This window comes from Heloderma suspectum, chromosome 1 (genome assembly GCF_057233095.1).
Source record: "Heloderma suspectum isolate Gila_16-S chromosome 1, 16-S_ref, whole genome shotgun sequence".
Classification (NCBI taxonomy): Eukaryota; Metazoa; Chordata; class Lepidosauria; order Squamata; family Helodermatidae; genus Heloderma; species Heloderma suspectum.
Window position 1 is genome coordinate 417,497,836 of NC_139458.1, and position 27,096 is coordinate 417,524,931.

Below are 27,096 nucleotides of genomic sequence, written 5' to 3' on the forward strand. Positions count from 1 at the left end.
CGCGTTCCAGAGCTTCCCCTCTGGCCAATCACGGCGCCCGATCCCACAAATCGGCCCAATCGGAGATAGGGCCCGCTCCCCCGCCGCCTCTGGATGCGTGTGCGCGCCGTGTGAGTCGGTGCGTGTGCGCGCAGCTGCGGTTTTGTCTCGTCTCGCCTCGCCTCGTCTCGCCTCGCCTGAGGGCGTCACCGGCGGGCCGGTTTTACTGGCCCTTTCACCGCCTTCTCGTGCGTCTGAGCGCCGGTTGCGGAGCCCCTTCGCCGCAGCAGCAGCCGCCATCGCCATGTCTTCGCCGTCGTCTGGGGAGCAGTACGAGGAAGAAGAGGACGGCGCATACGAGAGCCAGGCCAAGCGGCTGAAGCCCAGCGCCGCGGCCGAGGAGGGCGAGATCGAGTACGGGGCCGAAGAGGGCGACAGCCGCAGGGAGAAGGCCGCCCCTCGCGCGGGGGGGTTCTCCGGAGGGGTAAGGAGAGGAGGAGGCGCCCAGCGCCAGCCGTTTGGAATCCCGCCGCCCCTCACGGGATGTGCTGGGAAGGACGGACTGACCGACGCGCGCGCGGCCCGATCCGAGGCACGTGTACTCGGGAGTAAGCCTTCAGTGTAGCTTGCTCGTAAGTCGACGTGCGTAGGATGCAGCCTGAATACTTCAGTCTCTTCCCCCCCACCACCCCCGTGGAGAGCAGAGAGAGTTGTTTTCCCCCCCCCCATCAGCGTTTTTAAAAAATCCTCCAGGTTTTGTTTTTTTTTTTTTTAGTAAACATGTTTGTGAGAAGAACACCGAGTCAATATTTCTGAGGGATTATGAGTCTGTTCTAGCAAGCTTAAAAAAAAAATAAAAAAATCTTGTGGCACCTAGAAGACAGAGGCTGCAAGCCTCTGCACACTTACCTGGGAGTAAGTCCCATAAAACACAGTGGGGTTTACTTCTGAGTAGACATGGGTAGGGTTGCACTGCCAGAGATTGATTATGGCAGATGCTATTGTGGGCCAGAGAGACCACTTTGTCGGATGCATTGTGAGCTGAGCCACACTCAGTCGGTTAACTCCTGTTTGGTGCCGCAAAATTGAGGATATGTAGATACTATTCCTCTCCCCCCCCCCCCCCCGCCACGGAAGAGTCATATGAAAATTTCTTCTCTCCACCTCCTTCTCTAATAAAATTAGGGGGAGATGAAGGTTGTATATTGACACTTCCCGCCTTTGTGAATGTGGGGTTTTGCTCTAAGGGATAGACCTGGACTGCATTGTTCTTTCGTTTTAACTTAATTTGTCTTCCCTCTCCTCAAAAAGTGAGGATTATGGGTGGCAGCTGAGCATTGCAACCAATTCTTCTCCATATATGTGCACGTTTTTTACTTTTCTACGTGAGAAGAGTAGGCCTTGTGCATGGGATATGGGGGATGCTAATTTCTTGTATCCTTTCCTGCAAGAAAGAATGATACCCTGGGATAAGAACAGGTTACTCTGGTGTCCAACGTCTTTCTTTACCTGCAGCACTTGGCAGGGAGCGTATTTACCCTCTCGGTATGTGTGTTGTACCTTTGAACCAAAGGAGCTATAGGGTTGGATCCAGATTTAGCCATACTTTGAGTAGATGGGGTATGACACGCAGCTCTACCTCTCGTTCAAATCTTCACCAAGGTTGGCTGTAGAATCCCTGTCCAAATGCCTGGAGACGGTGAGTGGCTGGATGGGGAGGAATAAGCTGAAGCTGAACCCTGACAAGACAGAGGTACTTTTGGTGGGAGACAAGAGGAGACTGGGGGATGTTGACCTGGTGTTGAATGGGGTATGGCTACCCTTGAAATACCAGGTCCGCAGCCTGGGGGTCATTTTGGACTCCCAGCTTTCCATGGAGGCTCAGGTGTCAGCTGTGAGCAGGACAGAGCTGTATCAACTCCATCTGATACGGCGGCTGTGCCCCTTCCTTCCTGATCATTCGCTCCCATCGGTACTACATGCCCTGGTCTTCTCTCATTTAGACTACTGTAATGCGCTCTACGTGGGGTTACTCTTCAAGATGGTTTGGAAGCTGCAGCTGGTACAGAACGCGGCGGCTCGCCTAATTAAAGGCAGCTGCCAGCAAGATCACATCACTCCAGTGCTGAAGAAGTTGCACTGGTTACCAGTTGTTTTCCGGGCCAAATTCAAGGTGTTGGTTTTGACCTTTAAAACCCTATATGGTTCCGGCCCAGCCTATCTTAAGGAGCGCCTCCAGCAACACCAGACAGGCCGCTTAACAAGATCAGCCTCAAATGGCCTTCTCTCTATCCCATCAGCCAGGACAACTAGACTGGTGGGGTCGAGGGAGAGGGCCTTTTCTGTGGTGGCCCCCACTCTGTGGAACTCCCTCCCTAGGGAACTCCGCCATGCCCCCTCTTTAATGAGCTTCCGTCGTGCATTAAAAACGTGGTTGTTCAGGCAGGCATTTGGGGTGGGTTAGGGTATTTTAGAAAATGTTTTTATTGTAGAATTTTATTGTTTTATACTGTTTTATTATATGCTTGTACTTAGTCCAGAGTGGCTTGGTGACCAGCCAGATGGGCGATAAATAAATAAATAAATAAATAAACCCATTGAAATCAATGGGACAAGCTAGTCATGACTCAAGTGTCATTAATTTCAGTGGGTCTACTCTAACAATGATCAAATCTGGATCTAATCTGTAGGGTCTCTACAGAGCTGGAGGGCACATTTTGTCCTTTGTTAAACAACTGATCAGTGGTAATCAGCACAGGGAGACTGGAAAGCTGGAGATTCTGAAGAAAAGGCTCAATAGTGGGTAAAACTTTCAATATAGGTTAATTGTGTTTTAGGACAGGATAGATGATGCATTTGAATCCCGTTTTATCAGCACAATTTAATGAACTGATAAATAACTTAGAAAGAGCCTTCGTTGTTGGACACGTCCTGGCTATTTAGAATGATCTCCATCACCACTTTGAATCCTACAGAACCAAATTGACACCCTGTATTTCCCGATGCACTATAACTCGGCACAATTTCAAAAGTATGTATTGTTATGAAGTACAAATTGTTACACTGTTTAGCTTGTACGTAAATGCTTACTGTGGAATCATATATGAGCAAAAATGACTGTATTAAATTGCCTTATCCATTTCATAGGTATTGTTGCACAATTGAACAAGCCTTTCTAATATGTATAGTAATGTCCTATCAGTTAAAACTTTTTATACTTTTCAGAATATTTTAACCTCTCTATATGTGGGAAATTGTTGTTGTACTGTCTAAGTGTGTCAGTAGAATTAAATGTAGAACTTGTAAATGGCATTAAAGACTGAAATGAATTAAGATATGGACTGAGAAGCATGTAGTTTTCAGTTAATACTTTCTATAGTTCTCACTATACAGAGTATCTTTGTAAGATAAATGAAGATAATTTTAAAAAGTCTAATGCTTACTCTTGCTAGGATGCTGGTGGCAGCCATCACAAAGTTTCTGTTTCTCCTGTTGTTCATGTCCGAGGGCTCTGTGAATCAGTTGTGGAGGCAGACCTCGTGGAGGCTCTTGAAAAATTTGGAACCATATGGTATGTTTAACATAACAGTATATCTTGGGTAATGTGCATTGTGTCTTGGGTGACTTGTGTGTGGGTGCAGGAAGCTCGTTCATATATTTGATCATCCACATGTGGCCAATGTGTGGCTGATGCCTGTAATGCCTTTGCCGAAAAAGAGGCACAAACGTTCTCAGAATTATGGAGGTCGGCCCGAAGCCAGACCCATGATCATCCAGACCTATTTTACGTGTACTGTTGATTTCAACAAGACATTTACCTGTCTTGGTTTTTACAGTGACCAGTTTGAAATAGCAATGTAAGAAGCTGTCTTTATTCTGTCATCAACATTTAATGAGTTATTTATATTTGGAATTAGACTATAAATTTTGAAGGCTATAAATAAGTTGTTTGAATAAAATTGGGTTATAATTATTGATTTTAAGAAATGAAATCGTTTATTTGCATTTTCAGTAAGAATTTTTATGCTAACACCTTTAAGGTCAATGTAACTTATGCTTTAGAATTGATGGCCTTAAATTAATGGGTTTTTTTTTTCTCTAGTTATGTGATGATGATGCCATTTAAGCGCCAAGCTTTGGTAGAATTTGAGGATATTGAAAGTGCCAAAAAGTGTGTAACATTTGCAGCGGATGAGCCGGTATATATAGCTGGGCAACAAGCATTTTTCAATTACTCTACAAGCAAGAGAATTACTCGTCCAGAAAACACAGATGACCCCTCTGGTGGGAACAAGGTTCTGCTCTTGTCAATTCAGAATCCTCTATATCCAATTACAGTGGTATGTCTTATTCTTAAGTATAGCATTTCAGTAACCTCAGCGCATTGTATGTTTCTACATGCCTGTGGCAAGTGTGTTCCTCCTGTCCTGTATCTTGCACTAACAGCTACTCATAGAGTGGCACTTCCATTTTATAATGCAATGAAAGCATCCTTTCTTTGCAGAGTAATTTGTTCCATGAAGGGGAAAAAACAGTTGGGGAGGGTATTGTTTCATTCAGAAGAGATCTGTGCAACAACAGAGTTACTTTGGTTAGATACTAAGTTGATTCTACTCTAAAGTCTGTGATGACTAACACAGATGGCTCTGTGAATTGTGTAGTTTTAGCAAGCCGCTTGACCAATCCATTGCTGGTAGGAAAAGTGCTAGCAGTGATTTAGCTTAAACATGGATTATTTTTCTCTCCTGAAACTTTTCTGTATAGAGAATAACTTTAAATACATTTAGAGTCCGGTCTCTAAAAACCAACTTCTGCTTGGCTAAATCAGCTAAAAACATAATGCTGGTCTAATTTAGTCTGCTGCATTTCACCTTGTTCCAGATTGCTTTGTGTCAGTCAGAATCATGTGTAGGAAACATGACCTAGGTACACCTGACCTTGGGTTAATGGAACCTAGCCTTTACACACAGGTAAAATCCACGGATCCAGAGATGTCTTGTGTGAGTGGAAAGGCTCTTCCACTTGTGCAAGGCAGCCCTGCTGAATTCCCTCATTTTCCCTATTCCACTCCAGCTTCCTGTACCCCATCGTACATCATTCCAGAAGTTCAATCAGTCCTTAATGTGGCTTTGGGGACTGCAGGGGGCTGCAGTGGAGGAAAATCCAATTGCACGAGCAGAGTTCTGCTCATCTATCTTTATATCCAACCTTATATGTTCAGGGATAGGGATGTAATAACTTGGGCTTTAGTTCTCCATTTTCTTTGCATCTTTTAACTTTTGGGAAATAATTCAGTTTCTATTTTGCTTATCCCTATGTTATAGATGGTATATAGAGGTGACCAAATTAGGTTAAAACTTATTTAAGGACACAAGAACTTCACCAAACCTAATCAGCTTGAAAGAGAAACTTTTGAAGCACACAGAAAAAAACCTAAATTTAGGTTTCCTCTTTTGAATTGCACTGTTTTGGTGTTTGATCTTTTGCTAAAATGTTTTTTCTCATGGTTACATAACTACTTAGGGGAGGCAGGTGAATCAATTCTGTAATAGGGATAAATGCATTTCTTGATCCATGTAGAAAAATCCAAATTGCTTGTTAAGTGGTGATGAATCTTTTTGTATAAATGCATTTCAGTTGATAACATTTTGGAGAGCAATTGTCAGATAAAGCTTCAAATGTTTAAATAATTTTCCTCTTTTTTTGTAGGATGTCTTATATACAGTGTGCAACCCTGTTGGGAAAGTACAGCGTATTGTCATATTCAAGAGGAATGGAATACAAGCCATGGTTGAATATCCTTTTTAAGGCTTTTTTGTTTTGTGATAAACTATGTCATAGGGGCTCATCTCGCTGACCACCAGGGAGCCCACAGGGACTCAGTAAGGGAAGATGTTCCTCTATTTATAACCTTCTCATCTTCATCCTGTCAAGCAAGCAACCTTGCTAGAGAATCAATTTATCACTTCCTTCCACGTCTTCCACCCCCTGACTGAGCTTGTGTCCTTCCTTTTCACAGCTACTCTTTATCTTCATAAGAATATAAGAAGAGCTGTACTGGATCAGACCAAGGTCCATCTAGTCCAGCATTCAGTTTACACAGTGGCCAACCAGCTGCCCACGGGAAACCCACAAGCAGGACATGAGTGCAACAACACCCTCCTGCCCATGTTCCTCAGCAACTGGTGTACATAGGCATATCGCCTCTGGTACTGGAGGTGACATATAGCCATTAGGACTAGTAGCCATTGATAGCCTTCTTCTCCATGAATTCGTCCAATCTACTTTTAAAGCCATCCAAATTGGTGGCTATCACTACATCCTGTGCTAGTGAATTCCATAGTTTAACTATCCACTGTGTGAAGAAGTACTTCCTTTTATCTGTCCTGAATCTTCCACCAATCAGATTCATGGGATGACCCTGGGTTCTAGTATTATGAGAGAGGGAGAAAAATGTCTCCCTATCCACTTTCTCCACACCGTGCATAATTTTGTACATCTCTATCATGTCTCCCTTTACTTGCCTTTTTTCTAAGCTAAACAGTCGTAGCTGTTGTAAACTTCCCTTGTAGGGGAATTACCCCAGCCTCTTCATCATTTTAGTTGCCCTTTTCTGTGCTTTTTCCATCTCTACAGTATCTTTTTTTAGGTGCGGTGACCACAACTGTACACAGTGTTCCAAGTGTGGTTGCACCATTGATTTCTATAAGGACAGTACGTTATTTGCAGTTTTATTTTCAATGCCTTTTCTGATTATGCCTAACATGGAATTAGCATTTTTCACTGCAGTCGCACACTAAGTCAACATGTTCAGCAAGCTGTCCACCACAACCCCAAGCTCTCTTTCTTGGCCAGTTGCTACTAGCTGTGATCCCATCAGCATATATGTGAAGTTGGGGTTTTTTTGCCCCAACGTGATCACTTTACACTTGCTTACAATGAACCACATTTTCAATTTTGATGCCGTTCTCTCAGTTTGTAGAGATCTTTTTTGAGCTCTGCACAGTCCCTTTTGTTTTAAGCACCTCAAATAATTTGGTGTCGTCGGCAAACTTGGCCACCTCACTGCTCACTCCCAATTTCAGATCATTTATTAACAAGTTGAAAAGCATTGGTCCCAATATAGATCCCTGTGGGACCTTGCTATTTACATCCCTTCATTGGGAGAATTTACCATTAATTCCTACACTCTGCTTTCTGTTCTTTAACTAGTTACTGTTCCACTGATCTTCAAAAACAACAAAGAGTCTTGTGGCATTATAAAGCAGGGGTGAGCAACCAGAATGGGGTACAGGGCCGGATTACTCCCTAACCAGCCCTCTGTGAGCCACATGATGTAAGGTGGTGTGGCCCCACTCCCTGATGTTAAAAGGGGGACCATGCCCCTTATGTTAGTGTGTCCCCAGTGGGCACATCAGGAGGATGATCCTCCCAACACATCTGCCAGGAACAGGCTTCGCTGCACACAGGTCTTAAACCATTGGAGAAGGCCCACGCACAGTGAAGCAACTTTGTCTGCCCTGCACTTTCTTCCATTGGGGAGAGGATGCAGGGGTGGCAAAGCCACTCTGCCCACCTAGCTCCTTATTAACTTCGATCCATTGGGAGGGGGAGCAGAGTTCAGGGAAATCCCTGTGTTATTTCTGATCACAGATCTAAGATAAGATGAGGATTCCTCACGCTGTCTCACAAAGTCCCAGTACAGGAGGGGCTTTGGGACGGGGAGGTACCTGTAGAGGAAACCCAAGCCTCTGTGGGCTGGATTGGGAGTGCAGGCCAGAGGTTGCCCTCTGCTGTAAAAGATGAACAAATTTATTTTGTGGACTGTAGCTCACTTCATCTGATGCATGGAGGATTACCAAGAGTTTCAGGCATATATACAGTACATAAGAGGTGGGGGGATTGTAAGTAGCGAGGTCAGAAGGAAATTAAATGCAGAAAATATTGATGGTGATAATCATATTATTAACGGCTATTTGCAGTACAATTGCTGCTGATAACAAACATCCTGGCACCAGATAAGCCAATTAACACATACAGTGTGACAAAAATCCTTTTCCTGATTCAAGCCTCTGGCAATAGTATTTAACCTGTTGATGAAATTTAACACAGCAGTCTCTTTCTCTAATCTTTTGAAGTTTGTTTGCTCCATGATGGACACCCTAAGGTCAGTGATAGAGTATCTTGAGAGCCTGAAGTGTTCTCCCACCTGTTTTTGAATATTGAAATTTCTGATGGCAGATTTGTATCTGTTTATTCTTTTCCATGCCTGTTTGCCCTATGTAGAATGCCTGTGTGAACGCAGAAGGGCATTGCTGACAGTAGATGTCATATTTGGCACATTGGAAAATGAGCAAGTGAATGAGCCTCTAATATTGTGGGTGGCCTTGCCCCCTGATGTCAGAAGGAGGGCCGTGCCCCTTATGTCAATTTGTCCCCAGCGGGCACATTAGGAGGATGATCTTTCCAACACATCCGGGAACCGGCTTCACTGCACGCAGGTGTTATCCCATTGGAGAAGTCGCATGCACAGCAAAGCCATTTTTCCTGCCCTGCATCTCCTCCCGTTGGGTTCTCCCATTCTTAGATTCTGTAGTAGGATTTCCAGAGTAGATATGAGGACAGAGTTGGCATTTGGGTTTTGTTGTAGGGTCTGGTCCCTGCATTAGTATCTTTGTTATGTGGGCCTCTTACTGCTAGTGAGTAGCTGTTTTAGGTTGGAGAGACTGTCTGTAAGCAAGTACAAGCCTACCACCAGAGCCCTGTGAGAGGGAAGTGTGGTCCAGGATGGGCTGTAGATCAGTGATTCATTTGAGTGGTTTTAGCTGGAAACTAGGTGACAATAAGTGGTGTTGTGTTGTTTTCTCTTCTGGGTCTGGCCTGTAGTAGACTGTCCTGGTACCAGTCTGGCCTTGTCAATCTGGTGTGTGTGGGGGTTCACTTTGTTGGGGGGGTATTATAGTCTGAGGAATGCCTGATTTAAATCCTTACGGTGCGAGTCTGTCCAAGGAATCTGAACAGATACGATTGTAGAGTAGGGCTTGGCTGTGGACAGTGGATCTTGTGGTGTGTTCTGGCAGAGTGGAAGCTAGAAATGTGTAAGTATTTGTAGCCATCGGTAAGTTTCTGATATAAGGTAGTGCTTATGTCCATTGTATAGTTTCACAGTCATATCTAGAAAGTGAATCTTTATCTCCAGCAGTTGTTCCTGCAGGCCAGTAGGAGCATCCCATTACATCTGTGATCAGCTGTTCTCAGCTTTGGAAAGGATTTTGAACTGCTACACTCACATCAGCTGCCCGTGACATCCTATTGGTTTTCTAGCCATTTCTCACAGTCTCTTCGCTATCTCATTAGTAGACCCATACTTGATGCTGAGAGAGTTCTATGGAGACTTAACAATATTATCTAAATGAATGTTTCCTCATTTATAACTGAATGTGACTGAAGAGCCCCTGAGTGATTTCTAGCAGAGATATTGTTACTTGTCTAAACCTGTTTGGCTTGTAGCTCTTTGTTTAGTTAGGAGGAAGGGAAAAGATTGGTTTAAATACAAATCCTTAACATGACTTATGTTTGAATCAGTTCTTTGTGCCCAGAAGGCAAAAGCAGCACTCAATGGAGCGGATATATATGCAGGATGCTGTACACTAAAAATTGAATATGCAAGGGTAATGATCATACCTTCTTAAACTTCTATACTCCTCTAGGATGGAAACAATTGTTAAGACTCACTGTCCATCTCTCAACAGCCACCTCGACTTAATGTCATTCGAAATGACAACGATAGTTGGGACTATACTAAACCATATCTGGGCAGACGAGGTAAGTGTTTTGGTAATTGTTTGAAATATGTGTTTAAATAGATATATATATGCAGTTAGCTTGTCTAATGCATTAGACATTTCATTGCTGTTGAAGCTCTGTTGTAAAAGGCATCTTGTAATCCTGGAAAAGAATAACTCTCAACATTAGTGCCCCCTGCTGGTTATATTGAGCTATTTAGTTCAACAAGAAGCCCACACATGCAAGCATGTTTGCAGTACAAGGACTTGCATTTCTCCAAGCAGCTCTCACTCTTTGGAGGAGAGGACACTGATGCAGACTATTCCTTACAAACTACAAACTTGCACACTGCTTCTCCACGGAAAGGATTTTTCCCATATGTTGGACAAGGCATTAAGAAGGATAGAGGACTCCAGCAGGCTGACTCTACACTTCATCATGCACTACATCGGCATCATCAAAAGGCCCTCTGAAAAATCTCAGACTTGCAACTCACCTTGACTGCATACTGCATGCACCATCACCCCAAGCATATCAAGGAGGACACTTATAATACTGCTGGTTTGCATGGTATGAATACCATGGTAGACTGTACCCATTCTAATCCAGCTTGCATGTGTTTCCAGTCTTATGTCCCTATAAAATTACAGTTGTAGAACGGAACTGCATAAAATGGAAGATCCAAGCTCTTGTTTCTCTCCTGTACATTGTGGTAATTTTTATTTTTGTATGTAAGAGAAAATTAAAGTTAGGTTTTCCAGTGTAAATGTTGTCGAAAGGACTGCAGTTATCTAAAGATTAATTGGAATTCGGCAGCACCCTGTCAAACATGTCCCACCAGGCACCAATTTTTGATGCAAGGTATAATTTGTCTAAGCATTTTAAGTGCAAAGGTTAGTTCTAAGATTGTTTTCATCAGTAAAACAACTGCATGAAAATGTAAAAGAAAAGTTGCTATGTAGTCTGACTTCTGTAAATGTTCTCTGTAACTAAATGACTTGTGTATAATTTGCTGTAATGTACTTTTTAAAAATCTAGGCATTTATAACATGGAGTTGGGAACTTATCTTATCAAGGTAGAGTATCTTCTAAATTTTAAACATGAAAGTGAAGGTTTCAACTTATCTTTTAACTATTGCCAAAAGGTTTGGTTTATTGGTAGTGCTTTGGCTTGTAAAAATGTACTATTAAAACATAGGCCTTGGACATGCAGAATTAAGTGTTTGTAAAAGGTTAATAAGGGGGCTGCAGTATTGGTTAGCAGATTGTCCAACCTCAGCGTTTATGTTGAAGGATACATTTTGTTTCAAACTACCTGGTCACTTACCTATTAATAGTATTAAGTTCCTGAAATTCAGACAACTGGCAGACAATTCAGTTCAGATAGTATTTATAAACTGTATCTTGTCCCAGTAAATGAAACTATGGGAAATGAGAAATATCTCCTTGAACAAAAATAAAGCAGGTGCACCAAATGACTTGACAATGTCCAATAGGACATTTGACTCTTATTTGAACAGCAGATGCCATACCATATTGCAAACTGCTTTTGAAAGTCAGCTCAATTCCAAAACAGATTGCCATGTAGCACTAGGATTCGTATTTAAAAAACAGAAGTACAAAGTTCCCTTGGTCATGTGGAACTGGTTGTTTGGATCCAGCCAACAAATTTCTCTTTAAAAGCCCCAGTCATCATGGCCAGTGGTCAGAGGGGAGAGGCTGTAGCTCAGTGGCAGAGCACATGCTTTGCATGCAGAAGGTCCCAGATTCAATCCCTGGCATCTCTAGATAGAGGTTCTTGGCATTCTGACAAGAGTGGCCTACACAAGGAGTGTAGGCAAAGGAGTGTCCCATTCCTTTGCCTTTAAGTTATTGTCTGGGGCTTTCCCTTTTCAACTAGCCTGTAGTATCCTGGTTTCAGTATGAATACTCTTTACAAAATTGGCTTCAATTTGGGTTTCTTCACACTAGAAAATGAGTCCAGATATAGTTCTTTCTTGAATATCAATTAATTAGAAGCAGCAGTTTTAACCTATGGCTGCATCAATGAATTATGGTTTTTTAACATCTGCATTCTGGCCTTTTTCTAACTGTGAGGTGTGTTGGGCTGAGAGAATAATTTTGCTAAAGGAAGCCCATTTGAGCTTCAGAGCCGGGCAAGTTGGACCTGATTTTTTCCATTCCCAAGCTCAGTATTGTGCCACAGCATTATACTGGAAAATCTAATATACATGTGCTGGCTGGAGTCTGTCACTTCTGTTGTGCACAAATCCTGCACACCTCTGTAACTATAGCCGATTCAAATGATGAATTTGTTGGCTAATAGGACTTCCCATGTAGGATAAATATGCATACTGAAGGTACTGTTGCATATCACAGTTGCATGTGTGTCTATTTTGCAGTGAATACTCACATTGAAATGGACACGATTGTGACCTCAGATGCATCTGCACATGACATTCCCTCCCCATATAAAATGGTTTCTAATTAAACACCATAATGCATGCCATGAGCAGTGGCATCTGTATTTATCCCTTAAATTTAAGACTTTTTTTCTCATGTTGTGTTCTTAAAAACTTCAGTCCTTCATGATAATGAATTATTTTTCAAGAAATCCTCCACATGATCTTCCTGCAGCTTTTGTGTGGAAAATATTATCTTCTGTATGTGTTAGTTTACTCAGTTCAACCAGGTCCTACAGCTTGAACTGTTCTAGTTTTTAAGTCTAATTTCCAATATTTAGCATAAACAATTCTCATTGCCACTATTATGTGAACAGTAAAGGCTCTTGGTTCTTAGGAGACAGCCTTTTAATAACAGTCATTAAAAGTATTGTAGGGTCTAAAATCAGCCTGATGCTTAAGATCTTATTAATGAGACAGGTTTTTTTCCATGAGAAAAGCCTTATATATTTACACTGAAGTAAATTCCGCTGAAGTCAGTGGAAGTTGCTTCCAAATAATGGATTTAGTCTCAGGGTAATAACATTTCCTCATTCACATCTTTCCCCTCAATCAAATGGTAAGCACACATACCTATTTGCTTGAACAAAACAAAAAACAAAAATTTAAATTTTGTCATTATCAAAGCTGAGCTCTCTTAAATCCCAGTTATTTCAATGCGATAGTTGTAAGCATGTGCTTTACTTTCCTTTTGAACCAAATGTTACTTTGGCTGGATATTTCTCATTTCTCATTGCTTAGTAGTCAACTGAGTTATTGGCACCAAATCACTTAATGAAAGGAAGCAGCATGTAGGTTAAAGTAGCTGCTGCTTACTAAGAGAACTTGTAGTAAACATTTACTGGAGTATTATAAATAATCACTTCAGGTTGGTTACTGCTTTCACCCAGTAGTGTTGACCCCTTAGTTAACTTTACATTCTTGTATAAATGCAGTTGCTGAAAGAGCTTTTCATTGTTAAAAGTGATTTTTAAAGTGCAGTTTTTTTTGCAATTATAACATAGGCTGTATCATCTTAATAGTGTAGTAATGTATAGTCTTCTCACCACACTCTATCAATAGCTGTTGGTGTAATTATGTATGTACACAATATGGTACTCTCTGTTTACTGATTATGAAACCATGTAATACAGGTTGTTGTTGGATTATGCTGAAACTTCTTGAAAGAAGCCCACTTTGAAACTGTGTTGCTGTTGAAGCTAATAGTGTGATTCAGGTACTGTCCTTCGAAAGTACTGCATTTACAACTTGTTTTTATGAGAGTTATAGGTAATTCCTTCTCTACAGTATCATCTATAGTATTGTGTGATGTTAAGAGAACTGTCCAGTTTTCTTAGGTTTAAAATGTCAGATCATCTTTTCAAATGTAATATTTTTATGCTAACAATAATTTTGTGTCCTCCAACTATAATTTTGTGTTAAAGCAAGTCAGTTTAAATGAGCATTTTAAACTAAGCAAAAGTAATACCTTAAAGTAACCTGGACGTATCTGGCTGACCACTATTGGAAACATGATATTAGAGTAAGTGGACCCTTGGGGCTCTTCTTACATTCTTAACTGGAAAGCACCTTTTTTCTTACTGATGTTCCAGTATCTTTAATGGGGGTGTTATTTGTTTATTGCTAACGCTGTCTTTTTTTCTTTTAGACGGAGGTAAAGGTCGCCAGAGGCAAGCTATTTTGGGAGAACACCCCTCATCATTTAGGCATGATGGCTATGGTAAGTTGCTATATGGCTCCCAGTGAGTTTAACTGAAGGATTGTTCATAAACCTCTGTGGTTTATACTGAAAACATAGTCAACACAGGTGATGTCATAAGAACATAAAAAGCTGTGCTGGATCAGACCAAAGGCCTATCTACTCCCAACATTCTGTTCCTACAGTGGTCAACCATATGCCTCTGGGAAGCCCATAAGCAGGACATGAGTGTAATAGCACCCTCCTGCTCGTGTCCCCCAGCAACTGATGTTCAAAGGCATACTGCCTCAATCCTGGAGGTAATATATAACCCATCGTGACTGCCAATGATTAATAGCCTTATCCTCCATGGATCTATATAATCCCCTTTTAAATATCTAGGTTTCCTTTGTTTCAGTTTTTTTTTTTTTGCAGTGCCAGCTGAAGACATTTTGCTGTCTGAAGCAGAGCCGAAATCACACACCCCACCCCACCCTGCTAGGGTTAACACTTCAAAAATCTTGCTATGCCATTCAGACACCAATTCCTGCATTTATTTGTTTCCCCTCATTGTGTCCCCTGAAGCAGGTTGCTCTACTCAGCTCTGCTGCATGGTAGGACTAGTCCTGATTTTTGTCCAAAGCAGTTGTTGAGTGTATTGGCTTTCTATTTATGTTATAGCTGCCAGGGCGACATGGATTGTGTGTTTGCTCGTCAATTGCCAGTGTTGCAGTTTTTTCATCTTTCTAATAACTGAGCTTCAAACTTGCGGTAGCACTCTTGGGCCATAGTCCAACATCATTAGGTTATTGAAATCCTTAAGCGCTTGTTGCTCTTGTCTGTTGGCTTTTGCCTTAGATTCTTTCAAGTTGTCCTGCTACTTTGGAGACATGAGGGCAGCAGGAGGTATATTTTGGTTGGTTCTTGTCTAGATAGATTTCTGTGGTTTTTTTTTTTGTTCAGTCGTTAAGTTGTGTCCGACTCTTCGTGACCCCACGGACCATAGCACGCCAGGACTTCCTGTCCTCTGCTCTCTCCCGGAGTGTGCTCAAGGTCATATTCATTGCATCAGTGATGCTATCCAGCCATCTCATCCTCTGCCATCCCCTTCTCCTTTTGCCTTCAATCTTTCCCAGCATCAGGGTCTTTTCCAGGGAGTTTTCTCTTCGCACTAGGTGGCCAAAATATTTGAGCTTCAGCTTCACTATCTGTCCTTCCAATGAGCAGTCAGGATTGATTTCCTTTAGGATCGACAGATCTGACCTCCTTGCAGTCCAGAGGACTCATAAGAGTCTTCTCCAGCACCACAGTTCAAAGGCATCAATTCTTCGGCGCTCAGCCTTCCTTATAGTCCAGCTCTCACAGCCATACGTTGCTACTGGGAAAACCATAGCTTTGATTATATGAATCTTTGTCAGCAAGGTGATGTCTCTGCTTCTGACTATGCTGTCTAGGTTTGCCATAGCTTTCCTCCCAAGGAGCAAGCGTCTTTTAATTTCATGGCTACAGTCACCGTCTGCGGTGATCTTGGAGCCCAAGAAAATAAAATTTGTCACTGCTTCCATTTCTTCCCCTTCTATATGCCAGGAAGTGATGGGGCCAGATGCCATGATCTTAGTTTTTTTAATGTTGAGTTTCAAACCAGCTTTTGTACTCTCCGCTTTCACCCTCAACAAGAGGTTCTTTAGATCCTCTTCGCTTTCTGCCATTAGGGTGGTATCTGAGGTTGTTGATAATTCTCCCAGCAATCTTCATTCCGACCTGTGATTCATCCAACCTGGCATTTCTCATGATGTACTCTGCATATAAGTTAAATAAGCAGGGTGACAATATACAGCCTTGTCGTACTCCTTTCCCAATTTTGAACCAATCAGTTGTTCCATGTCTGGTTCTTACTGTTGCTTCTTGACCCTCGTACAGGTTTCTCAGGAGACAGGTGAGGTGGTCTGGTACTCCCATCTCTTTCAGAATTTGCCACAGTTTGTTGTAATCCACACAATCAAAGGCTTTAGCGTAGTCAATGAAGCAGAAATAGACATTTTTCTGGAATTCTCTTGCTTTCTCCATGATCCAGCGAATGTTGGCGATTTGATCTCTAGTTCCTCTGCCTCTTCGAAACCCAGCTTGGACTTCCGGTAGTTCTTGGTTCACATGCTGCTGAAGCCTAGCTTATAGGATTTTGAGCACCTTGCTGGCATGTGAAATGAGCACAATTGTACGGTAGTTTGAATACTCTTTGGCATTGCCCTTCTTTGGAATTGGAATGTAAACTGACCTTTTCCAGTCTTGTGGCCACTGTTGAGTGTTCCAAATGTGTTGGCATATTGAGTGCAGCACTTTAACAGTAACATCTTTTAGGATCTTAAATAGCTCAGCTGGATTACTGTCATCTCCACTAGCTTTGTTGTTAGTAATGCTTCCTAAGGCCCACTTGACTTCACTCTCAAGGATGTCCGGCTCAAGTTCAGTGACCGCACTATCATGGCTATCAGGGACATTCAGATCTTTCCTGTATAGTTCTTCTGTGTATTCTTTCCACCTCTTCTTAATCTCATCTGCTTCTATTAGGTCCCTGCCTTCTTTGTCCTTTATCATGCCCATCTTTGCACAAAACGTTCCCTTGAGATCTCCAATTTTCTTGAAGAGATCTCTAGTCTTTCCCATTGTATTGTTTTCCTCGATTTCTTTGCATTGTTCATTTAAGAAGGCCTTCTTGTCTCTCCTTGCTATTCTCTGGAACTCTGCATTCAGTTGGATATCTCTTCCCCTTTCTCCCTTGCTTTTCGCTTCCCTTCTTTCCTCAGCTACTTGTAAAGCCTCCTCAGACAGCCACTTGGCTTTCTTGCATTTCTTTTTCTTTGGGATGGATTGAGTTGCTGCCTCCTGAACAATGTTACGGACCTCCATCCATAGTTCCTCAGGCACTCTGTCTATCAGGTCTAATCCCTTAAATCTATTCTGTGTTTTAATTGATGTTAAACCTCCACAGCCCACTGTAGCAAACTTTAATAGCTAAGATTAATTACTAATTAATATGGTATGATTTTCTTGTATCAGCTCCTGGTTGGTTTTCTTATATCAGCACCAGTTCTCTCAACTAGAGAGTAGTTCAGGTTCTCTCCAGGAGTTATACAAGACATTTATGTTCTTCATATGTTTGAGAAGTGTTGCTGCCAACCATAAGCTACGTAGAAAGCATCTTTATTGAACCTCATGGGATTGCTCAGTAGAGAAGTTGTAGGGGTTGTGTTTTTTTTGCTTTTTTGGTTTGTTTGCATATCAGAACATTTCCAGAAAACTCAACATTAAGAAGTTACACATTTTTTGCTATCTTTTGACAACTTCCATTAGTTGATGCCAGCTAAAACTTCATTTTAACATTTTGTGAAATACGAATAAGACATGTTGCTCTGGTTGTGAAGTAAAAAAAATGGTAGCTTTTTCAACCTGATACCTTAAATGTGCAGATTGGTTCAGTTAAATGGTTCTGATGAAATTAACTAGAATGTTTTGCCTTTAGGCTCACATGGTCCTCTGTTACCGTTACCGAGCCGATACCGAATGGCATCTCGGGATACTCCGGAGCTGGTTGCTTATCCGCTTCCCCAAGCCTCCTCGTCTTATATGCACGGGGGGAACCCCTCAGGTTCTGTTGTCATGGTTAGTGGATTGCACCAGCAAAAGATGAACTGCTCAAGAGTCTTCAACTTGTTCTGCTTGTATGGAAATATTGAAAAGGTAAAAAAAGGTCTACGCAATGTAATTTTAAAGAACAATAAACTATTTCTGTAGAAGACGAACCCACCGTCATGTAGCTTCCAATCAAATCTGCAGAATTTCCTGTCATTCTTTAAACTGTATTGTCTCTTCTTTTTTCCAAAATACTGCAGGTGAAGTTTATGAAGACTATTCCAGGCACAGCATTAGTGGAAATGGGTGATGAATATGCTGTTGAAAGAGCAGTCACTCATCTCAATAATGTGAAATTATTTGGGAAGAGGCTTAACGTTTGGTATGTGTGCATCCCATCTTTCAGTAATACTATTTTATTAGTATATTTAATACTAATACTGCAACACCTATACTATGAAATTGTTTAGCACTGCAAGATACTAAACAAGGCTGCAGAATAATGTTTTATGGGAAGAATACTGTCTGTAAATATAAAGAGGGTAAACAATCACTTGTGCTAATGTAAATACTTGGACTATGCTTTGAGAATGGTTTAAAAGTACCTTAAATTATTTGAATTCAAAGAGGTGTTCTTAAATATGTACTCTTTAATTGTAGTGTGTCCAAACAGCATTCAGTTGTTCCTAGTCAGATATTTGAGCTGGAAGATGGGACAAGCAGTTATAAAGACTTTGCAATGAGCAAGAACAATCGCTTTACCAGTGCTGGCCAAGCATCCAAGAATATCATCCAGCCACCCTCTTGTGTGTTGCATTACTACAATGTTCCACTGTGTGTAACTGAAGAGACCTTTGTAAAGGTAGGAATAGAAGATGCTGGATTATAGTTTTTGAAGTATAATTTAGGTGTCAAATGTCAGTCTGAATTAACTTCCTTAAGGGTGCACTCCTGTTGTTCCCGCCATTGATGATCGTAAGCCGCCGAACTTAGAGACTTACGATCATCCAGTGCAAAGTGGGAGGCGCAGCAGAAGTGATCATCACCTCCCCTTCCTCCCGCTCTGCCTTTTTCACTAGATAAGCTTTTTTGCCCATCTAGCTGGAGTGCTTTGGAGGGGGAGGAAAGGAGGCTGGGGAAGCCCTAGGATAACTCATATCCTGGCCTCTCCAGTCCCCTCCCCACCCACCAGAATGCCCCCTTTCCCCCCTCTCTGAGGTGTTCCCAAACACGGAGAGGCAGCTGGCACAAATATTTCCATGCTGGCTGCAAGGGGAGGGGGGCAGAGCATGGATCCCCCCCCCCCCCCCCGAGGTCAGAGCACTGTCTCCGGGAATTTGAACTATCCTATGTTCCCTCAGATGTTGTTTAGGAGTCATAGGATTGCTCCCTAAAATAGAGTTCAATCACTTTTTAAATGTTTTACAGTAGAGTAAGTCCCACGCGGACTTACCGCGTGGCTTAGTGGTTAAGACGCTGAGCTGCAGACCAAAAGGTCAGCAGGACAGCAGTTTGAGACCCGAGTGCCGCGTGACGGAGTGAGCTCCCGTCTTCAGTCCCAGCTCCTGCCAACCTCGCAGTTCGAAAGCAAGAAATTACAAGTAGATAAATAGGTACCGCTTCAGCGGGAAAGGTAACAGCATTCCGTGTTCAGTCATGCCAGCCGCATGACCACGGAAGCGTCTTTGGACAGCGCTGGCTCTTTGGCTTAGAAATGGAGATGAGCACCACCCCTTAGAGTCGAACACAACTGGCTGGGGACACCTTTGCCTTTACCTTTTTAAGTCCCACTAAGCTCAGTAATGGGGCTTATTCACTAGTAAGTGTGTTTAGGATTGCACTGTTAGATGCTATACATTTACAAAGTAGCCAACCAACCATACTATGGATAGTACAGAATACTAAAACATTTCAGTATATTAAGTAGACTATATTGTAGTTTTCAAAATTAAATGAACAGCAAGAAGTCTCTGTAAAGCAGGAGTGGGCAACTTGTGGCCCTCCAAATGTTTCAGCCTACAAGTTGCCCACCCCCGCTGCAAAGAGTTTAAAATGGGCACTTTAGATTTCTAGGCAGCGGGGGGATATTTCTCTGCACAAGAGAGTTTAAACAGTTATGAATGTATAAATTATGGTGTGCCGATCTTGACTCTTTTTTTGGCCAAGTGGCCCTGTGTCACAGATCTTCTCATTTTGTGCAATTCACTGCTATATTGCTTGTTGAATCTTTTCTGTAAGTCTTTCCTTGGTTTCTTGAGTTATTTCTACAGGCATAATTATGTGGGTTGATTTGTACATCCCCTACACACTGATACATAATCACAGAATCTACATTGCTATCTTGTGTGATCGTTGAGCTGGTATCTGCATAGGATCAGAAGTTGTTTATGGCATATGAACCACAGTACTGGCTGTTCCTGATTGTTTTTTCCAATGTCCATAGCATCCCTTGTGCAGTTTCTGAGCTGTGGTAGCAGATAATATGAACACAATTCTTTAGCTTCTTGATTTGGGATGCATCTTCCAAGACATACGTCTTCAATTTTGAACCATGGCAAGAATACAGTGCTTTCACAGCAAGGGACTAGTGTAGATTAAGACTGGATTAATGTATTTCACCAATTAGTGACTTGGTATAATTTTAAAAGGGGTCTGCAATACAGTAGAACACAAGGCTTTGATCACCTGTAGCAAGATGGCAGTTTCCTGCCTCTTGCTTCACTGTATATCCCACAGTTAAATCAACAAAGTGAGTATATGCTGGCTCATTATGGCGCAATCTTGACATTTACTGGTGTACCTCACATATATTAGTCTTATTGTGAAATGTTTTAGGATTGGATCCTTGCTACTTAATGACCATATTTTCACTTATTGTTCCAGTTGTGTGATGATCATGAAGTCCTGCCTTTTATCAAATACAAAGTATTTGATCCAAAACGTAAGTAAATATTTTTACCTTTCTTTAACTCTTCAAAAAGCCTAACCTACTGATTCTGAATAGGTGAAAATATTTTAACTCTTGTTTTGGCAGCTTCAGCCAAAACACTTTCTGGTCTGTTGGAGTGGGAATGCAAGACAGATGCAGTGAAAGCTCTTACAGTACTTAATCACTACCAGATAAGAGTCCCCAGTAAGTCATCATGTTGAAATCTTCTTCTTCTTCTTTATATTTTGTCTCTATTATTTCTTATTAGTTGGATATATGTTAAGATGGGAAGTAATATTTGCAAAACGTAATACTTGGATTGTAGTTGGGCCCACTGGTCAAACTGAACTTCATGCTGAACATTCTTGTATCTCTTACAACACACAGCTGTTTCTGTTTTGTTCTATTGCTGTGTAAGAGCTTTTCCATAAGATTGAGCAAAGCATATGGTTGAAAAACATTGTCTAGTTCCAGTTGCATACTTGCCTTTATACAGCACTCCTACAAGCCTTCAACACACCTTAAAAGCTGTATTTTAGAACAATAAAGGAAACATTAAAAATAGGTACTTTTCTCTAATGTAAAGTGGCAATAAGAACAGCAGAGAACCTAGTTTTACAAGTACAGGAACTAGTAGTCAAAGATCCATCCCATCAGATTAATTCTTCTGCCACCAGTCTACTTAGAGTCTGTTAGAGCCAAAAGCACTTTAAAAGAGGACACAGAAACAAAAAGTAGCAACCATGATTTCCATAGTTACAGCCATGGTTCTAAGGAGAGACAAAGAACTAACTTGGCTCCTAGTTTCTGGGATCCGTGGTTAGAACCAGGGCTCTGACCTTGGAACCCAGAAACAGCACTCTCCATTCCCTCCCCTGCTCCCTTGTAGCTGGCACAGTTCTCTCCGCACCGACTATGTGTCCACACTCGGAAATGGAGTACAGAGACGGCAAAATGGGGGCTGGGTGGGGAGGAGACCACAGAAGCTGCTTAATGCAGCTTCCTGTACACATCCCAGCCTGCTTCCCTCCCCTTCCTCGAAGCCGTGCCTAGATGGGTGAAATCGCCTGTCTAGGGAAAATGCAGGGCAGCTGGAGCACAGAAGTGAGGACTGCTTCCATGCTCCAACCACCCTGCATTGGATACTCAGCAGCCTCTGACTTTGGAAGCTGCTGACTATCAAGATAGGATTGTGCCCTAAAGGATGTGCTTGACTGGGAAAAGGATGACTGCTCATCCCTATGACATGGTCTGTTTGGAACCTTATGAGTTAGTGACTACAGGTGGAAGTAAAACTGATCTACTTCATTTACAAGTGATTGTGCAAATTAGGATATTAGACTGATTCTGAAATGGAGAAGACACTCTAATTAAGTCAACAGTGGTTCTCCTTCGGGCCCAAGTAGGCAGATTAATGTGTATTGTATTATATATTGGAAACTGTAAATGTTAGCTAATTCCTGCTCAGTTTTGCTCTGTGTGATAGGTTAGTGAAACTGACTAAGAGTTAAACATGCATCCTTCAAATCCTGGTTTTTAAATGATGCTGCTACTGCTGCAACTTAAGCAAGCATATTGTGCCCTCTTGGCGAAGTATTGCCAAAAAGGGGGATTGCCTTGCTTTGGTGTCTGCCAACTTTTAAAAAATAGGGCTAAATGAGCATTCTTGCTCTGGAATAATACAACAGAAGAGCAATGAGTCCTCAAAAATATGTTTTTTAAGATCATAGTAGTATGTAAGAATTTGCAAAAAACCCGATATCCAGTAGGGATTTAATTTATGTACCTACATTCCATGCAATAGTCACAATAGCTGTGGATGAACTCTGTCTTGTTGGGGAAACCATTCTCTCCCCCCTGCCCCCCCCCCCGGTAGAAGGTAAAACAGTTTGTTGTGATAATAGGATATATTTGTGACATGAGGGAAGGCATCTAAATCATGCTTTGTAAATAGAAAGAACTGCCTTGTTTCCATAGAACTGGTTCTGTGGGAAGTCCTTCGTTCAAAGGCAGTTTGCTGCTTTTAGTCTAGGAAAAGGACTGGGGTTTGATGCATTATACAAATCAATAGTAGAGCCTAATATTTCATAGCAGCCTGTATTACTGGAGTTAAGCACTTGATAAAAGAAATCTCATTTCTCAAATTTGCAAGCTGTTATAAGGAGCAAAACTATCCAAAGTAACATTCATTCTAACTGTCAAGTTTCCTTTTGTATCTTGCAGATGGCTCTAACCCATATACCTTGAAGCTTTGCTTCTCCACTTCCTCCCATTTGTAGAGCAGAGGACAACATATTAGGAGCTCCTTCCATCTTTATTTACAAACTTGAAATGATATGTTGTTTGCAGGCTCTAAACTACTTGCTTAGTTTCCTTGTCTCAATCTAACTTAAGTTCATTTTGTTTTATAATAAATGAATGTGTTTAAACACCAAATTTTTCTTTTGCCTCCAAAAAAGTAATGTGTCCGTATATTATGTAGAGCTTATTAACTTGTGTAACTGTTACCTACAGGTGTTTAAATTGCCTTGTGGGTAGCATGTATACAGTTCCAGATCTTAAACCACAGTTTCCATACAACAGTAAAAAGTACACTTCCATTTACAATGGGTATTTCTCACTTAGGCTTAAATGACAAGTAGAATTATTATATTGGAATATTAGCTGTAAAGTTCCTAGTTATTACTCTTGATTAAAGTGTATGTGTTGCAACAATTCTAAAATCAGAGTTGCATTTATAAAACCTTTTCAAATTACAGAGACTGATTTTAGTTACATAATGGTATATGATTTTTAAAGAGAAACTTCACAGGAAAAAAAAGAATACATTTTCTGCAGAAACTTATTTTAAATAGTGAATTTTCAGAATAATTTTCCACTCACTATAGCATGATGTCCTTACTGCTAATCCTAGCCTGGAAACTACTTGCAAAAATAATAAACTCTCAAGCCTGAATGAATTTTTTTTCTCATTTACTTCATGTTAATGGTCTTGGGTGTTAAATGAAACTGCTCACTGTCAAAGGTGGCTTTAAGTCCTTTCATGGGGCCCACATGCACACAGCCCAAATGTGTGACCCACTGCTGGAGAAGGAAAGTGCACTGTCTGCAAAACTCTATCTTTTCAAAATGATCATTGCTTCAGGGACAGGTAGTAGCTTTGTTGCTGTTAACAGTTTTTTTAAAAAAAATGTGTTTCAATAGGGTCCTATTCATCTTAAGCTTTTAAAAAACAAATTTGTGAAAATAATGTAGGCTTTAAGGGAGGAGGAGTGACTTTTTAAACTGCTTAGTAAAATCCAGCATGCAAACACTCCTGGACTAATCTACCAAGGGGTCATTTCCTTGCATGCTTCCCTAGTTTGTTGATGAACTGCACCTGCAGAGCTGTCTTATGAAAGCAATAGTTGTGCTGATCAGCTGTTGGTGGGGATGGCTGGAGGGGACCCCCTCTCCCCACTAAATAGCTGATTGATGCATCTGTTGCTTTTGTAAGAGTTCTGCACACATAGACAAGTAGCTGAATGCACCTATACTTGGATGTGGGCCTCTTGTCTCTGGATGTGTGCACTAGTGATAAACCTTTATCTGGACTTTAGAATAAAACTTGTGAGACTCCGTTTTCCTTAATGGGGGAAGTTGTGCATGTCATTGGGGCCGCGGTGGCTTAGTGGTTAAGACGCTGAACTGCTGACTGGAAGGTCGGCAGGTCAGCAGTTCGAGACCCGAGTGCTGCGTGTCGGAGTGAGCTCCCGTCTTCAGTCCCAGCTTCTGCCAACCTAGCAGTTCGAAAGCAAGAAATTGCAAGTAGATAAATAGGTACCGCTTTGGCGGGAAAGGTAGCAGCGTTCCGTGCACCTCGGTGTTCAGTCATGCTGGCCACATGACCACGGAAGCGTCTTCGGACAGCGCTGGCTCTTCGGCTTAGAAACGGGGATGAGCACCGCACCCTAGAGTCGGACACGACTGGTTGGGGACACCTTTACCTTTACTTTAAAGTGGGCTGGGCTTCTGTTTCTCAAACAGCATCCCACAATGGCACATAGCAAACCATTAAAAAGAGGAGTTTGTAGTATGGCAAAGGTTCACCCAAAGTTTCTCTGCAGCCAAACTGTAGATGCTCTAGTTCTACCTAATGTTGTGGTAGAAAAAATACTACATAGGTGCCCTGCAAGGCAGCCACCAGAGGGAAGCCTCTAGCCACATTTCTCAGGACTAGTAAGTAGCAGTAATAAAATCCAGTTGCTGACATTCCATCACACTACACACTACAGTGTGGCCAAGAAACAGAAACCAAGATGGGGTCTTTCAGGATCAGTTTTTAATGGCTACGTTCACCAGTGGCAGGAAGCAGGTTTAGCCTCTGGGTCTACCCCAATTGCACTCCTTTCTCCCATTTAAGTAAATGGTTGCCATGCTGTTGCAGTGAGGTCCAAGCCTGCCCCTGAGAGCAGGCTGGCCTGATCCTCACAGGGATCCTGCAGGGGGATGTAATGTGTCTCTGTGTCCAGGGTCTCACTCCATGTATCCCTTGGCCATCATAATGATAGACATTTTACTAGATTTTTTTTAAACGCTGCTCTACGCATTACACCAGAATCTTATTTTGGCAAGAGAAATTTTAAAAAATGCTTCCCTGTGTCAGTTGTGAAAGTGCCTGTAGTGTGATGATCCAAGTAGTCCTCCTTTGACATTGAGGATGATAACGTAAAAACCTACTTCTGTTTCTTTTGTGCATATAAAGTTGCTTTAATCTGGCAGAAGAGGTATGTGTGTCTCTTTATTGCTTCCTTGGTGGAATTGCTGTGCTTCCAAAATGATGGCAAAGGTGTGCAAGATCCAATATTACATCCACAGCTTGATTGTAAACAGCACAGATGGCTAGATAAACTGGGATAGTTTCATGGAACAGGAAGGGAGTAGTTCCCCAGCCAGAAGCCATGAGTTGCAGGAACACAGATCAAAAAACAGCCATTTGCAAATTAGATGGGAAAAAGATACCCACATATTGCTAAATTCAGAAGTGGATTGACCCCCCGAGTAATGGCTGCTTCTGCAGAGGCACTGGTACACAGCAGTGTTATCTTCCTGCTCCCATCCCCTACCCCTTTCTAGAATGGTATTCTGTGCATAGCAGGATCCTGTGTGAAAGACTGTTCAGTGAGTCTGCCCTTTCCTCTAAGTAACAGGCCCCCATATGAGTTCTGCATGTGTGTAACAACAGGCATTCCTCATGAACAATTCACTGCTCAGGGTGGAAGCCCAAGGCTGATCCTACTCTTGCCAGTGAATGAGGGCAAGGTGCAGGCTGTCTGGAGCAGAAATCTGCCACAAGCCAAGTCTTCTATTTTTTTGCTGAACAAGATTCATGGGGATACTCTTGCAGAGCTGTTGAGTCAGGGTGAGTGATTAAGGTCCATAGGTTCCTTCTGCTACCTGCTCATCAAGTGGCAAGTCACGTTTCTGCTGGTGGGGTTTCAGAGGCAAACTAAGTTGCAATCCTGTACATACATATGTGGGAGCTGGTCCAGTTGAACTTGGTGGATGTTACTTCTTGAGTACATGTGCCTAAAACTGAAAATCATTATTTTCCGCTTGATCCAATGCATAAAATGTCCCATTGAGTTCAGTGGGCCTTACTCCCAGGTACATATGTAAAAGATTCAGGAATGAGTAAGGCCTTATTTTAGCAGTATGTTTTTAACCATATGGATCAATTTTATTTTGTTTCCATTGAATATATGAAGCTGCTTTATACTGAGTCTGACGATTCATCCCTCTAGCTCAGGAGTCGTCAACCTTTTTACTGATGAGGGCCACATTCCCTTGGGAGAAATCTGATGGAGGTCACACTGGGTGGGCCCTGAGCGAGCAGTGGCAGAACCAAAGCACCCACTCTCATACTCCATTCATTCATTTTATTTGTACCCTGCCCTTCTACCAAAAAATGGTACTCATTCCCCCCTCTTCCCCTCTCACCCACATACTTATGCCATAAGGAGAGCCAGTGTGGTGTAGTGGTTAGAGCAGGGGTGCAGAACCTCTTTCAACCCAAGGGCTGAATTCCATTTTGAATAAGCTTTGAGGGGCTGCATTCTAGCGGTAGGTTGGGCCAAAAGCAAAAAGGACAGGCCAAAATATCAAAAATACCAGCATGTTGTAAATCTCTTACTGACCATAACTAAACCTTAAGATAAGGATTTCAACCTTTTAGAATGACAGAGGTGGGGGGAACTGCACAAAAGCCGGGAAACCACGAAACAATCAGTGGTTGGGACAAAGGGATTGGGGCCAGGGGAAAGGGGTGGGGGCAGCTAGGCAAGCCTGGAAGGCTGGATTTGGACCCCTGGCCTGGGGTTTGCACCCCTGGGTTGGACTGAGACTCTGGAGACTCAGGTTCTGGTCTCCACTCGGCCATGAAGCTTGCTGGGTGACTTTGGGCCAATCACTGACTCTAAGCCTAACCTACCTCACAGGGTTGTTGTGAGGATAAAATGGAGAGGAGGAGGACTGTGTAAGCTGCCTTGGCTTCCTTGCAAGAGGAAAAAAGCCAGGATATAAATGTAATTAAGATAATTATATGTTGTATTATATGTTGCAATGTTCCATGCCAATAAAGGTTCTTTGCCCCA

General features: G+C 42.1%; 1 protein-coding gene across 3 annotated transcripts; it reads left to right on the forward strand.

Annotated features, from left to right (window-relative positions):
- The first annotated feature begins 60 nt into the window (after positions 1–60).
- Positions 61–27,096, forward strand: HNRNPLL (heterogeneous nuclear ribonucleoprotein L like). 3 transcript variants are annotated; one of them, XM_084829142.1, is made up of 14 exons: positions 188–463; positions 2,955–3,010; positions 3,432–3,550; positions 4,082–4,319; positions 5,689–5,774; positions 9,554–9,650; positions 9,732–9,804; positions 13,876–13,947; positions 17,426–17,643; positions 17,796–17,917; positions 18,196–18,397; positions 20,419–20,476; positions 20,570–20,668; positions 22,688–27,096. In XM_084829142.1, the coding sequence occupies exons 4-14, from the start codon at positions 4,089–4,091 to the stop codon at positions 22,741–22,743; spliced, it is 1,314 nt and encodes a 437-aa protein (XP_084685268.1). In that variant the 5' UTR covers positions 188–463; positions 2,955–3,010; positions 3,432–3,550; positions 4,082–4,088; the 3' UTR covers positions 22,744–27,096. The 3 variants fall into 3 exon arrangements, with proteins under 3 accessions (XP_084685267.1, XP_084685268.1, XP_084685266.1); XM_084829141.1 differs by lacking the exon at positions 2,955–3,010 and having other exon boundaries at positions 61–463; XM_084829140.1 differs by lacking the exons at positions 2,955–3,010; positions 20,570–20,668 and having other exon boundaries at positions 194–463; positions 22,688–25,217.

Coding starts and splice junctions, on each gene's coding strand:
- HNRNPLL (XM_084829141.1), top strand. CDS start 284: ATGTCTTCGCCGTCGTCTGGGGAGCAGTACGAGGAAGAAGAGGACGGC. Junction 464..3,431: donor CGGGGGGGTTCTCCGGAGGG/GTAAGGAGAGGA, acceptor TACTCTTGCTAG/GATGCTGGTGGCAGCCATCA. Junction 5,775..9,553: donor GGAATACAAGCCATGGTTGA/ATATCCTTTTTA, acceptor AACATGACTTAT/GTTTGAATCAGTTCTTTGTG.